Genomic DNA, 14,865 nt, shown 5'->3' with positions numbered 1-14,865 from the left:
GCCGGGATTTTTTTTTTTTCGGGAAGGGAAAAATTAGCAATATCCGATCAAATTCTCACGACGGAAATACTCGAAATTTCTCGGCACTGGAAATCTCGAATTCTACATGCCATTTTCCCCTTAAGTGAATCTTTTTGCATCTCCCAGAAGTTCCAGACAATAATCGAGATTTAACCACATTTATGTTTGACAATTTTGAATTTGCCGATCTCCACGCTCCTAAAAATTTGTATGGGAAAGGGAAATTTGTGCAGAAAAAGGGAAATTGTTCCGAGCTCACTAGTTGTGGCAACAGTTATTTTTCGGCCCTGCCCTTCGACGTACGACGTCACAAAAATTAGATTGTGCTAAGAGCCCATAACAATCACGAATGGTTGTTCCAGTGACGTCAGAACACAGAGTGGCGGGGCCTGCAAAAGTATGTTCGTCGTTAGCGCGGATTAGAAATAAATTGTTCTTGCTTTATCACAGTTTTAGCTCAGATTTGTATTTTTCCGTATTGACAGTAACTGTTATTTTTACAGGCGAAGCATCTATACTTTATTTTTATAAAATGAATCGACTAACATATCCACAACAATGTCAATTTTGTTATTAACTATTAATCTGGTAGTGAACGAGAAGAGAAGTTCAGTTCATCATATAGTACGTTGTGTTGTAGTTTTCGGTATGTTGTGAAAGTTTCTGAAATGATGGAACGCAAATTGCCAAATAAAAATTTTCCTCGACGCACACAAATCAGAGGGGATTATCACAATCTATGTAGACTTTGCTTGACGAAGACTAACTTGAAACTGAATATGTGCCTAGAGGAAGGACAAAGACGAGATATTCAGGGAAAGATATTAACTTGCTTATCCCTTATTGTGAGTATAGTTAACTTCTCAGCATTATTTTTATGTATTAGTTCATGAAGCTTTTTGCGGCCCAAGTTCCTTTTGTTTTATTGCGATTTCATCATGCTATGAATGCAATTTTTACATGGTTCGATTTCGATGTATGTCTGTTAACACATACTGTGGAGTTTTTTGCGATGGTACTATTATAGTATGGGGGAGACACCTATAAATCATATATTTCGCACTTTTTTACATTGTTAACGTACTATTTTGGAATGCGGAACATTTCCTAAAGTGAAATAATGCATTTCTAACTAAGATAATGTCTATTTCTTACATTTACGAGTACTTATTGTTACTTGTTATTTCGATTCTGTAACACATTATGGGGCTAGAGTCTAGTTTACGTCCTTTTTGCGCACTCCTTCTTGCCCGTTTACAAAACCGTGCGGTACTACTTTACTATACCTGAGACACCTGGGAATCATTTCTTTCGCACTTTTTTACATTGCTAACGTACTATTCTGCATTCCGGAACACTTATTTAGGTGAAATAATTTAATTTGTTAGGAAAGTAATGTATATTTCTTACATTTACGAGTACTTACTGTTCTTGTTTATTTCCACACACAACATGGCGATAGCTTACCGTTGATCGTTCCTTGAGCCAGAAAAACCACTGACGTTAGCTCAAAAATTCACGATAGCCCCACAAACCATCACGGGGACGAGGTATGCCTACTAGGTTAGGTTAGGCCTGTTAGGTTTGGTTCCATTAGCACTCCTTTCGTTCAATTAAGCATATACGGACAATACGAGAGCGTATTCTGCTCTCATGCAGGAAGCAAATGGCGGCAGCAGCAATAGCACGTCGGAAATAGATTTTGGTACAAAACCACATGCAATCGCATTAAAATGAATCAAAATTACATTCCCGAACATCAACAACGCTACAGAAAATGATTTGCATAAGTACTTTCTCCTGTAAATTTGAAGAAATCTGTCTCAGGTATAGTAAAGTGTTACCAACCGTGCTAGCAGACAGCCGGCGCTCCGACTTCCGTAGGGTAAGTAAGTTTTTCGGTAACAAGTTTTTCTTTTTACACTTTCTGTCACTATACGACGCACGTTTTTAGAAGCGATATCGGACGGAGCTACTGAGAGTGTGCCCTTGGCGACCAGCCAATGGCAGGAGTGCAACGTTGTACAGTTAGGAGACTGTGGCGCGCAAGTTAAACGCCGTGTTCTGTATTTTTCTTGCGTGCAAGAAGTTTTCATAAAACTCGCCACTTTAAGGTTATTCATAAGATGGGGAAATACATTTTGAACATGACCGTCCAAGTCCTATGAATTTCCGTCGCCTACAGCCGGAGTTATTACTTCTCGAAGAAACATGGGAAACAACACGTCTCTACACACACACACAATGACCCTTTCGTTTCTTACTTCAATGAATTGGCGTCAGAAGAAGTGCGTGCTGAAACAGTGTTTTCTCGGTGCCGAGAACTTACAGCTAAAGCGTGTGGTGTATTTGTTTTTACTGTGTTGCGTAATATAAAACAGGGTAAAGTATCTACCACAGAAATCGGTGACCCCCTTTTCAAATCTCCTGGGAAACATGCCAGAAAACAGAAATGAGAGCGATGATGATGTTGACCTTGCAGTTCCCCTACAATAAATACATACCTTCGAACTCCTTTCAGGTACGAGTTTCTCTTATGCTGCAGTGATATGATATAATCCAATGTAGAATTCTTCACTCTATATTTCATTGTACTGAAATATCACGTGCATGCATTATATATAAAAAGTTAAAAATTGGACACAAGGAATTCTCTGTGTTCCCCTTCCGCTAGCAGTTGGTTTGGCAACAGCGCAAGAGCGCTGGCAGCGTTTTGGCTGAACTCATGTTAGGCGTATGCCGTATAACCATACACAGGAACAAGGTATGCCTACGAGGTTAGATTAGGCCTGTTAGGTTACGTTCCATTAGCACTCATTTCACCCCTAAATATGTGCTTCATCATCGAAAAATGTCCTCAGTACGTTCAATCACGCATATCCGGACAACATCGGTTTTTCTCGATTTTCTCCTCCAGGAAATTTTTCCTCGCCTTGGGATTTAGTTTGTTGAATTCCTTATACAATAACCTTTCCAACAATACATGACATGTATTCCTTATGAAAAGGACGTAAACTAGACTCTTACCCAATATGGCGGGCGATAGCATACTGGTTCAGAATGCGTTGTGCGAGTGTTTTGTCGATTTATGCAGTGTTGCAACCTCGTTCACCAGAAAATACCTACTTTCGTGCCCAGATTTGAAATTATGCTAATACCTCGCAAACCATTCACGTTAGCCCCAAAAACCATTTTCCGTAAGGTTAGGTTGAGTTAGGTTAGGCAAACATAGTTGGAAAAATGTAAGAGAATAAAAATACTCGACATGTCATGTTCTAGTGAAAACACGGTGAGTTTGAAACACTGACTATGGGGTTACGTCATCTTAACACACGGAACATTGTTATCTCATGCAGAAAGCAAATGGTGGCAGCTGAAACAGCATGTCGAACACAGATTTTCGCAGAAAACATGTATTTGCATTAAAATGGATCAAAACTACATTCACGAACTTCCACAACGCTACAGAAAATTATTTCCGTAAGTACTTTCTCCTGTAAATTTGAAGAAATCCGTCTCCCCTATACTATAATGTTACCGTCCCTAAATGCATTAATGTAAGGTTCTGATTTACTTCTTACATTCATTCCCACGCTTCTACGATATTTACTATCGCTTGTCGACGGAGAATATCTTGTCCATGAGAAGTGCTTAAGGTAATTTTCAAGTTTTTTTTTTTTCAACATAAATAACTTTTTTCGAGTCCAAACAGTGCTCATTACTTTAAGGAAGGTTCAAATTTCGTGTGCCAACGATTTCCAAAATTCTACGATAATTAGTCTTTGTGCTAGGGGAAATCATAAAACAATCGGAACCGTTACCGTTCCATTAGCACTCATTTCACCCCTAAATATGTGCTTCATCATCAAAAAATTTCCTCAGTACATTCAATTACGCATATCCGGACAACATCGGTTTTTATCGATTTCCTCCTCCAGGTAATTTTTCCTCGCTTTGGGATTTACGTTGTTGAATTCCATATAGAATAAGCTTTCCAACGATATATGACACGTATTCCTTAGGAAAGGACGTAGAGTCAAGTCTTACCCAATAAAGTGAAAACACTATGCATTTGGAAACACTTGCCGGGGATTACGTCATCAGATGCTCGCAACATCCGGTTCAAGTATATGGATGGAAATGCAAGCAACAGCTTTCGTGCATCGGACGGGCATTATTATAGAAAAATACATGATTTAGCAGCCAAATACATTGAAAAATGAAAGAAAACACTTCCACAACCTTCCGAAATTACACAGAAACTCAATTCCGTAAGTGCTTTCTCCTGTAAATTTGAAGAAATCCATTTCCTGCATATGGCATTTTTACCGAATTTTTAAATTTCTTCTGTGTGCTAAATAAGAAATATATATATATATATATATATATATATATATATATATATATATATATTTGGCAAAAGCTTGTAGCCTAGACTGTACTGAATAAACTAAGCTATAATTTGTAACTCTAGCATTCATAGTTACCTACATATAAATTTTGATTGGAAAACTGTAGAATTTTAAATTTCTCGCCAAAAATAAGCATGGCTTTTACATCAGAAAATATTTTTTCTCCAAAAGTATCAGCAGCAAGTATGCAATTCTTGCCACGAGAATGGAACACATATCGGGCATTATGCAGCTACAGTTTTGAAACCTCGTTTCCAAGGGGCTCACGAAAATTAAAATTTTGTTTAAATATATATATTTGTTTTACTTTCTTGTTATTTTTATTTGGTAAAGAAAATTTGGGAATTTTGGACTATAGGGTTGTAGCCTAATCTTTATTTGAACAAAACGAGGTATTATTATAACTCTAGCGTTATAATAAAAATTAGGGATGGGACTGATTAATCGGTACTCTATCGGTATCGGCCGATATAGGCATATCGGTGTATCGGTTTATCGGAAAAAATACCGATTATTTTACCGATCCGATATATCGATAAGTATCTGATAATTTAGTGCAAAATTTTGCCATTTTGTTGTAATTTTTATGGATAATCTCGATGTCCTACTTTAAAAAAAAGTAATTGTCTAAATATGCAATTTCTTTAGAACTGCAGTCACCTTGAAACACACATTTATTAAGGAGGTCAATGATTCTTTCAGGTTCTTCAAGGGCCATTTTTAATTATATATCGGATCGGTAGAATATCGGTTATCGGTATCGGTAAAATTTATATCGGTACTTTATCGGTATCGGCCAAAATTTCATATCGGCCCATCCCTAATAAAAATATTATTCAAATCTTGGTGCATTTCAAATTTCCTGCTTGAATATGCTCCTGGTGTTGGGGAGCTGGGATATCGGGTCCAGCATCTAAGGGCTAAGGCTAGACTTACATGAACTTCATTATTTATTAGGCCTAATTACATTTCTACGTGAATGGTTTTTCCAGTGTTTTGTCCATAATAACTGTGGTGTACATACATACTACTTTGTCAGATCTAGACTTCCCCCGCAACAGGCTCCTGGGAATCAGCAACCAGGATTTTCATTTATTCAATATAGCAACACTAGTAAATGCATGAATTGCCCTATCAGTTTGGTGTGGAAAATCTGGAAAAATCAGGGAATTTTGTTGTCACGAAATTGTAGAAAATATAGACTGTATCTATAACTCTTAGTGTGTAAGTATCCATGTCCCAAACCCTACATGTGACTTAATTTGTCTGCATTCTAGGTTACAGAAGATGACAGTTTCCCAAAGTTTGTGTGCTATTCGTGCATAGACAAGCTAGAGAATTTCCAGGACTTCCGTGACATGTGCCATGAATCAGAAACCCTTCTCAATGAATACCTGCAATCTGCAGAAGAGAAATGCAGGAGGAAGTCGAGTTATGAGGTAGAGCTATTTTTTTAATTTGAAGTCAAACCTTAGTAACCCATGGAATGGTAATAAATGCATGCCTGAAAAATATATGAAGTGAAAGGGGCATGTACAGCTCACTGCTCAGGCGAAGATCCCTGCCGGAAGTCAAGTGACGTAGCGGCAGGCGACTGCACTATTAGGGTTGGGGGAATGCACCCTGGGTCAGAAACAAGCGCTGTGGTCTCGCTGTAAGGTTTGATTCACATCTATGCTCAAAGAACGCTCAAATCACTGTTCGCACACGCTCAGGGGATATCTACATTAGCGGTCAAGGTATGATCATCGTCAATCTGATGTTGATTTCTTGGTTACACTGATTACTTTTTTTCTTTTTAAATAAAGAGCCTGCCGATTGTACTAACTACAATGTTTATGTACTGGCGTTCGAAGAAAATGACAAAGAAAAAAAGAATTGCGAAAGCGGACAACGTTTATTACAATGTGCAAAGCTACAAATGTCAACAATGGTAAACATTGCTTTGTTGGTCAAGGTTTGGCTGATTGTTTCATATCAACATTGTTGATCATTTCTTTTATTCAAACGTTTCCGACACAACACGGCTAAATAGTGTGCAGTATAGGCAATACAAAAATATTCTGTAGACTGAAAAAGAAAACAGCAACCAATGAGAAATAAACAGATTCATAATTCAAAACGTATTGAATTCCTGATGACATTCTTGTCAAAATAATCGAGTTCATATTAGGATGAGGTGGCCTTTTCCTAATAATTCCGGAGGAAACGAGTTTTCTCATCGGTGACTGATCATTCCGTTCAAGCGAGAGTTTCCAAATACTCTTGATTGTCGGCTACGACAAACCTGTTGCTGCAGATGCACGCTTCGTGCTCTGTGTAATTAGCAGCAAATATTGCTTTTCTTCAGATTTACGATCGCAGAAATCAATAACTTTGCTGACAATCTCACACACTTCATTATGCACAGTAGCACCTTTCCTCCTTACATCTGCCATATCTCTTAAAACACCATGAAAAACACGAAAAATCCCCCCAAAAATTGCAATTAAACTAAACACCCACGTACAAGCACTTCCACAACAACAATGATTGCAGCGGAAGACTTCCTGCTATCCCTAACTAACTAACTAACTCTGTAGCCTTCTTAAACCTGAAGGTTCATGGCTGCAGCAACACAGGCCTCCCATCTTTCCCTATCTTGAGCAAGATCTATATACTCTTTTCCATCCCTACCGATTTCCTTTAGGTCCATCTCAACGTTGTCCCTCCATCTTCGTCTTGGCCTTCCTACAGGTCTCTTACCATCAGGTTTCCCAAAAAGAATCCTGTAAACTCCTCTTTCCTCTCCCATTCGTGCCACATGGCCTGCCCACCTAAGTCTTCTTTATTTAATCATTCGAATAATATCTGGACATGAATACAAATTATGTAGTTCTAAATTGTGTAACCTTCTCCACTCACCTGTCTCCTCATCCCTTTTAGGTCCAAATATTTTCCTAAGGATCTTATTTTCAAATACTCTGAATTTATGATCCTCTTTCAATGTAAGGGACCAAGTTTCACATCCATATAATACTACAGGCAAAATGACTGTTTTGTATATATTAACTTTTAGTTTCTTAGATATTAAACGAGAAGACAAAAGTTTATGAAGAGAGAAGTAACATGCATTTCCTGAATTAAGCCTACTTTTTATTTCCTCTATAATATAATTTTCATGTTAATATTATTCCTAAGTATTTGAATTTGGAAACTGGTTCAAACGAGTTGTTATCAATAATTAGATTTTGATTATTACCTAACACTTGGTTTCGGCCTCTAAGCATATATTTAGTTTTCTCTTTGTTAACTTCCAAACCTATCTCTTTAGCAGTTTTGAAAAATATTTTAGCATTATTCTTAATTGTATTTATATCATCACCTAATAAGTCTACATCATCTGCATATGCTAAGAACTGAGTCACACCATTTAATTTTAGTCCTTCTTTAGTTTACTTTTACCTTCCTAACAGCATATTCTAAGGCAAAATTAAAGAGCAATGGAGATAATGCATCCCCTTGTTTTAACCCATCATGAATTGTAAATTTCTCAGACACATTAATACCCACACGAATTTTACTTTCTGTTTCACTGGTGCATACTTTTATCATACTAACAAGCTTCTTAGGTATTCCAAACTCTACTAATATATTATATAATTTATCTCTTTTGACCGAATCATATGCATTTTTGAAATCAATGAATAGCTTATGGACATTTTGATTATATTCCCACTTGTTTTCTAGTGTCTGTCTGATGTGAAAAAATTGATATGTAGTTGATCTGTTACGTTTAAATCCACATTGATAATCACCTATAATTTCATTAGCTTATGGGGTTAGTCTTGTTAAAAGAATGTTAGATAATATTTTATAAGTTGTTGAGAGTAGAGAAATGCCACGGTAATTATTGCAGTTCATTTTATCACCTTTTTTAAACACGGGAACAATTATGGATTCTTTCCACTGTTGAGGAATTTCTTCTTTATTCCATATTAAACAAATTAATTTATGAATTTGACATATTAACGAATTTCCACCATATTTAATTAACTCGGCTGGTATTAAATCAATGCCAGGTGCTTTGTTATTCTTTAGCCTTTTAATAGCATCTTTAACTTCAGTAGAGTTAGGTTCTGGAACTAAAGGTTCTGCTGTGTGTACTTCATTTACTTCTGATTTATCTCCTACATGAACATTTAAAAGGTCATTAAAGTAGTTCTTCCATATATTTAGAATATCGCTTGGGTCAGCTAGAAAATCACCGTCTTTATCTTTTATCAAGTTTACTTTAGGTTGCCACCCCTTTCTAAATTCATTTACACCTTTATATAAATCTCTGATATTTTTGTTTCAATTTCGTTAATTTTGCTTTTCAAGTAATATCTTTTTTTTTTTTACTTCTAAACGTGCGGTTAACTTCTCGCTTTATTCTATTATAATTGTTTAGATTTGTATCATCAGAGTTATTTAACCACCTAAGTCTAGCCTGATTTCTTATTTCTATTAGATTATGACATTCATTATGAAACCATGGCTTACTTTTTCTTGGTTTATGGTATCCTATACTTTCTTTAGCTGCTGATTCTATTGCATTACGTATGTGCTCCCAATTCTTATTTACATCTGTTTCATTTATATTTTCATCATCATTTAAATCCTGCAAAACATCAAATCTCTTTGACAGTTTAATTTGGTAATCTTTCTTAATTCTTTCATCAGCAAATTTTCCTGTATTAAATTTTAGAACTTTTAGATTTCATTGCTTATGATTTATCACTGCGAGTCTTTCTCTTAATTAGCAATTACTAAATAATGGTCACTGGCACAGTCAGCACCTCTAAGTGTACGAACGTCAATTATACTAGTATGCCTTCTCTTATCAATGAGAATATGATCTATATGATTATGAGTTATACCATCTGGAGAAGACCATATGGACATCTTTATGTTTAAAAGTGGTACTTTTCACAATTAAATTCTTTGAGGTTGCAAAGGTAATCAATCTTATACAATTATCATTACTTAATTCATGAAGACTTTCTTTACCAATCGTGGGTTTAAATGTCTCTTCTTTGACAATCTGTGCATTACAGTCACCAAACAGAATTTTCATATCATACTGAGAAAATTTATCAAAGACCTGTTCAAACTCTGTATAAAAATCATCTTTAGTATTATCATCTTTATCTTCCGTTGGTGCATGTATGTTTATTAAAATAATTTTACACCACCTACCCTGTAAAACTGCATATGATATCCTATCATTAATAAATTCTACTGTTTTAAGAGCCGAGATAATTATATTATTTATGAAAAAGCCTGTTCCAAAATTATGATTTTCAGTACTACCATAGAAGAAAGTATAATTTTTAGTTTTACAATTCCCTTCTCCTGACCACCTAACTTCCTGGACAGCTACTACATCTAATTTATAGTTACTTAACTATCTCATTAACTGTACACTGAAATGCCCCAGGCCGGTAAAGGCTCAGAACATTCCAGGTGCCTAATTTAATATCCTTATTCCTAATGTAGATCTTATCCTTAGTTCAGGGACCTCCCAAAGTAGTCCCCACCCGGAGATCTGAATGGGGGACTATTTTACCTCCGGAATATTTTACCTTGGCAACATCCATGGCCTTATATTGCTGTTTTTTGACATGTCTTTTTACAGTGCAGAGTTGTCAGCTCTATGCCTAACCCCCAATATGAATGGAGGACCGCACCTATCGTTGGTCAGCGGATCCCTTGGATCTAGCTGGGAGGCTCACACTGTAGTCCACCAACCATATCCCACTTCTGCCGATTGTGGGACGCTCATAGAGCCATGACAGGACAGCTTTGTAAATCCCAACAGAGCAAAATGTTGACCATTTCACTCTGTTGGTTGACTAACTGCAGTGAACAAGTCACTGGGCGATGAGGTCGTCACATCCCTACGCCTACAACTACACCTCCAGTTTGTGGTACAACCACATGAAATTGAATTCGGTGGTTCGTTTGAATCATCAAAGCCGTGACAGGGGCTAATCCTTGATCTTCCATCATCAGGTGATTCTCTCGCCATTGAAATGCCATTCGTCCACACAGCCATCGATCATCTATGAAAGATCTTACAGCAACATCTTAAGTTATCCCAGTTACAGCCTGATATGAGTCTTCAGAGTTGTTACGTAATAACAGATTAGGCGAAGAGAAGACTGTCTTTAACTTCGCCTTCAATATTAGCATTATTTCCTAGGATTTGGTGGAGAGTAGAGAATATTTATTGAGACAATTTAGGTATATGATAACGTTCCATTGCTTAAGGTATGTAAGCCGGGAACTAGAATAGAATAAAGTTTAGATAGAATAGAAGTTAATTCAACGTAGAAATTTTCAGCGAAAAATGCAGGCTCGACCAGGAATCGAACCCAGGTCTCTGGCATACCGTGCCATTGCTCTACCACTGAGCTACTGAGCCAGCCTGGTCTCGCCTGATTTTTTGCTATCGCTGTTTTACCTGCGTGGAATCGTCTCTGCCAGTGCTACCCCAATGGGATATGTTGCCTTTGAAACAGTAGACTTCGACGTTGCCTGGTTCCTCGCAGCGTAGAGATGTTAATTATTGAAGATTAGGCACACACAGGAGATGTGTGTGCCTAATCTTCGATAAGTTTATTCAAGTATGGGCCTCTACAGCTGTACATATCATACAAGGAAAAAAGGATATTGCGTATTACGGTATCACTTCCTTCCATTTGTCTTTTTGCCTCACTTCGCTTAATTGCGAGTACTCAACTAGCGTCTTTCAGTTTCTTTCACTTCCACGCACTTTCACAATTTTTACTAATTTCTGAGCTACTTGAATCTTAGAAATTTTAGTAGCCTTCTTTCACTCATTTTCGTTCTACCTGCTTAGCTGTTTTGCTCTCTCTGTCCAGACACAATGTATGAAAGTTCACACATTCCTTATTTGCGTATCCCCACCCATTATAATCTCTACGTTAGAGTCATTAATTTCGTCTTGCCTGCTCTTTTTCTTCGCAGCGAAGGAAAATGTGAAACTTCGTCTCCACTCTATAGTGGGCATTCTGCGTTTTAGGTATCCTTTTGATTCTAACTTGTTTCCATCCTCCAGTTTATACCAGGTCAATCCTGATCCATCTTTTGCCCCCACATAAGTCCATCTATCCCCATTCTCGGTTTGTATCCACTATTACTACTTACGTTAAATTTAAGTTTTCGAGCCATTTCTAAGCTTCTTAGAACCTATTTTACTATTATTAGAGCCTATTTTAGGAACCTAAAAATCGAAGGTCTAGTGATGACAGTTCATTTCAACTTCTGTATTATTTACTAACTCAAATTTTCATTACGACCCCATCCCCCTCAAAAGTTAGGTGGGTGCACCCTGCATCCACAAACCGGCCTGTGGGCACTCCTAGTTCGCGTTGCAGTTTGACTTTCGTATTTGGAAGGGTATCCGTACAAATGATTTTGTAGTTGCTCTTCATTTTCATTAATATGTTGCATATTTTAGTGTCTATGTCTTAGGTTTTAATGGAACATTTTGCTACTTTCTATTGCACATAAATCCTGTCTAGAGATGACATTATGAAGTGGAAACTCTTTCCGTTGTAGGATCTGGCGCTGTGCACAAGGTAGAGTGGTGCTGCCATCTAACATTGACATTTTCAACTTCCAGCATTCAGGCATAACATTCATTGGATACTCGTGACAACGAATATGCAAAAAGTCGATACAAGAAAATATAACAACAGCCGGCGATCGTGGCGGAGCGGTTAGAGTAACGCGCTCAAAAGCAGACATCCCACGTTCGAATTCTGATTAAGACATGGGCGTATTATCAATGTGTTTGCCCCATTATCTACTTCATCAGTTCACTTATACATTGTCATCCTGCTACCCCTAAAATCTGCAAATAGACTGGTCTTCCCCTGTCCCTCCTCTCGTCCTCACCCCTCATTTGGAGATCTTCTCATGAGCGGCGAGCTGTATGTGTGCATTATCGCTCTAGTCAGCGGCGGCGCCAGGATTATTCATTTAGGAGTGCGGAAAGAAATTTAGGGGGTGTGATTGTGAAAATAAGGAAAACATGAAACACGCATGCAACCTTTCAAAAGTGGGGAGCAGGGTGCCAAAACTGGGGGGGGGGGGGGGGGCAAGGACATTTTACTTTCCCTAGGCCACAGTGGCTCAGTCGGTAACGTGTCTGACTACCATGCTAAAGGTCCCGGGTTCGATCCCCGGCCAGTTCAAATCCAAGAACTTTTCTAACGTTGGAAGTGGCCCCAGCGCCCACCCAGCGTTGAATGACATGGGTACCTGGGAGTAAAGGTGGACAGGGGCGTGATGCTGATCACACCACCCCCACTCACGACTGGATCAAGAAAGTGTGGGGCATTAGCCCCACACCCCCTATATGCCTTCATGGCATGGTGTAAAGCACAGGGGAGACCTTTACCTTGGTAGATAAGGTTTGGCATAGTGCGGGGGCAACTGTATCCCTAATTGCCGCCACTGATTAACATAAATTACTGGCTGAAATTAAAATATATGTGTGTAATATATAACTTTAGATTGACATTCATTTTCCAGGGATGCTGCCCTCCTTTCCCTCCCCCCTGGTCATCTATGATGATATGTATTAAGTCGTCTTCTCCAAGAAAGTGGTCATACAGTGTAAGCATTCAGATACATGTTGCAGTCTTATTGAACTATGTAGTGAAATACAAAATAAAATCATCCTGCCCTTAAAAACACAATTTTTGAACCTTTTCAATGTAACCAATGGAGGTACAAAACATAGTACATTATACCTTCCATCTGCCACAAGACAAAACGCGAAGAGCAGAGCAACTGTGTCATCTTTAAAATCCCTTCTGCCGCACTATCCCCAACAACGAACTGTAAAATTTCTTCGTGAACATTGGGCCTCTTCCTAACAATTTTTGAAAAAGCTTGAAATTGCATGTTTACTAGACATGTTACGTGAAACAAATACATAGAACGTATTAAGAAGAAAACTACCCTTCATGTTACAACTCGCATTAAATAATTTCCCAAGCACGACCTGGTGATACCTTAAAAGCAGCTGAAATTTTTGCTCCAGTGTAAGAACAAGTAGGTGGAAAATAAACCATTTATCAACAATAAAAAAAAGAAAAACATAACTCACATTAAGCTATAGGCAATTATCAAAAACCAAGAACAGACCACTTGAAGAAACAAGAGAAGAAAAAATTCATAACAACAATGCTGACGAAAGAAAGAAAACTGCTGCTGGTCTTTAGAGAGGCTGCCGCCAGTACAGAAAAGTATCGGCACCTCTTTCAGTGCTTGCCTGTTGCATACAATAATAATGGTCTTACTTCAATACCTATCACTCCGCGCTCAATATTACGACATGACATAATATTACATATTAATATTAGTGTTTTGAGTTTAATGTAGGGGGTGCTGAACGGAGTGTGGAAGAAAATTAAGGGGCATGCAAGCACCCCCTCATGCCCCCCTCCCCTGGCTCTAGTGTATAATATTGTGTTTCTTATTACCTTATTTTTCCTTTCCCGTGTTTTCAATGGTAATTAATTTTTGTATTTAACATGGACTTCACTTTAAACTATTTGAAAATTAGTTAAGAATTATATATATTCATGTTAGAGTGCTGCATTGAGTGTTTTTTGCTCGAGCATCAAATAGTTCACATGGGCAACACTAGATGGCATACACAATTGATAGTTCTTCCGCTCAAGGGAAAAATGCTTGAACGAGCGAAATACACTCGAATCCTATTAGTACACGCATTTCCGTCATTTGTCTATGATAGTGGGCTCCCAAATATGGATCATGAATAATAAGTGAACATAATCATCATTTTCATGTTAAAATGCAGTTTTGTGTATCTTACCGAGATATTTGAAAATGAAATAGTTTCTATGATTATTGTCACATTGAAATGTTGTTCGATTGAATGTTATAACTGCATTTTATTATTTCGCATAATATTATTATCCTTTTCGGTAAGTGAAGAATGATGTACACGTACTTCTTGCACTGTGATACAATATTTGTAATTGCTTAGGCAGGTCTGTCAGCATGTGTAACCATTTTACGTTTTCGTCTATAGATATTGCATACTTTCATGTGTGCTGTGTTTGAGTCTTACATAATAATATAAGGAATTATTTAGAATTGTAATTGCATAGAGTGGTTTTCTTTCATGTATAGGTTTTAGGTTGACAGTACTGCTTATTAAGATCTCAAATATGTGTCGTCGTCAATTATTCCTTGAGTGCAGTACGATCGAGCATAGCACGCTCCTGCGTGGGAGATTTGAACGAGTTTGAGCAAGCGAAAGTGGTCTGATGTAGGAATGGCTGGATCCGGATCCTGGTGGATCCGAAATCCGGATCCGATTGGTTCCGGGTCCTAAAATTTTTCG

The 14,865-nt window shown here is 37.7% G+C and overlaps 1 protein-coding gene across 2 annotated transcripts in view; it reads left to right on the top strand.

Annotated features, from left to right (window-relative positions):
• The first annotated feature begins 418 nt into the window (after positions 1 to 418).
• Positions 419 to 14,865, top strand: part of LOC145999621 (uncharacterized) — a 28,287-nt gene continuing 13,840 nt past the window's right edge. For both annotated transcript variants that reach the window (XM_083136713.1, XM_083136714.1), the window contains exons 1-2: positions 419 to 866; positions 5,711 to 5,872. In XM_083136713.1, the coding sequence (XP_082992839.1) occupies positions 690 to 866; positions 5,711 to 5,872 (339 nt within the window). In that variant the 5' untranslated portion in view covers positions 419 to 689. The remainder of the gene's footprint in view (positions 867 to 5,710; positions 5,873 to 14,865) is intronic.

The sequence above is a fragment of the Lepisma saccharinum genome, chromosome 15 (assembly GCF_977018435.1).
Source record: "Lepisma saccharinum chromosome 15, izLepSacc3.1, whole genome shotgun sequence".
In the NCBI taxonomy this organism is placed as follows: Eukaryota; Metazoa; Arthropoda; class Insecta; order Zygentoma; family Lepismatidae; genus Lepisma; species Lepisma saccharinum.
Note: the sequence above shows the minus strand (reverse complement) of the source record. Positions and strands in the feature narration are given on the sequence as shown.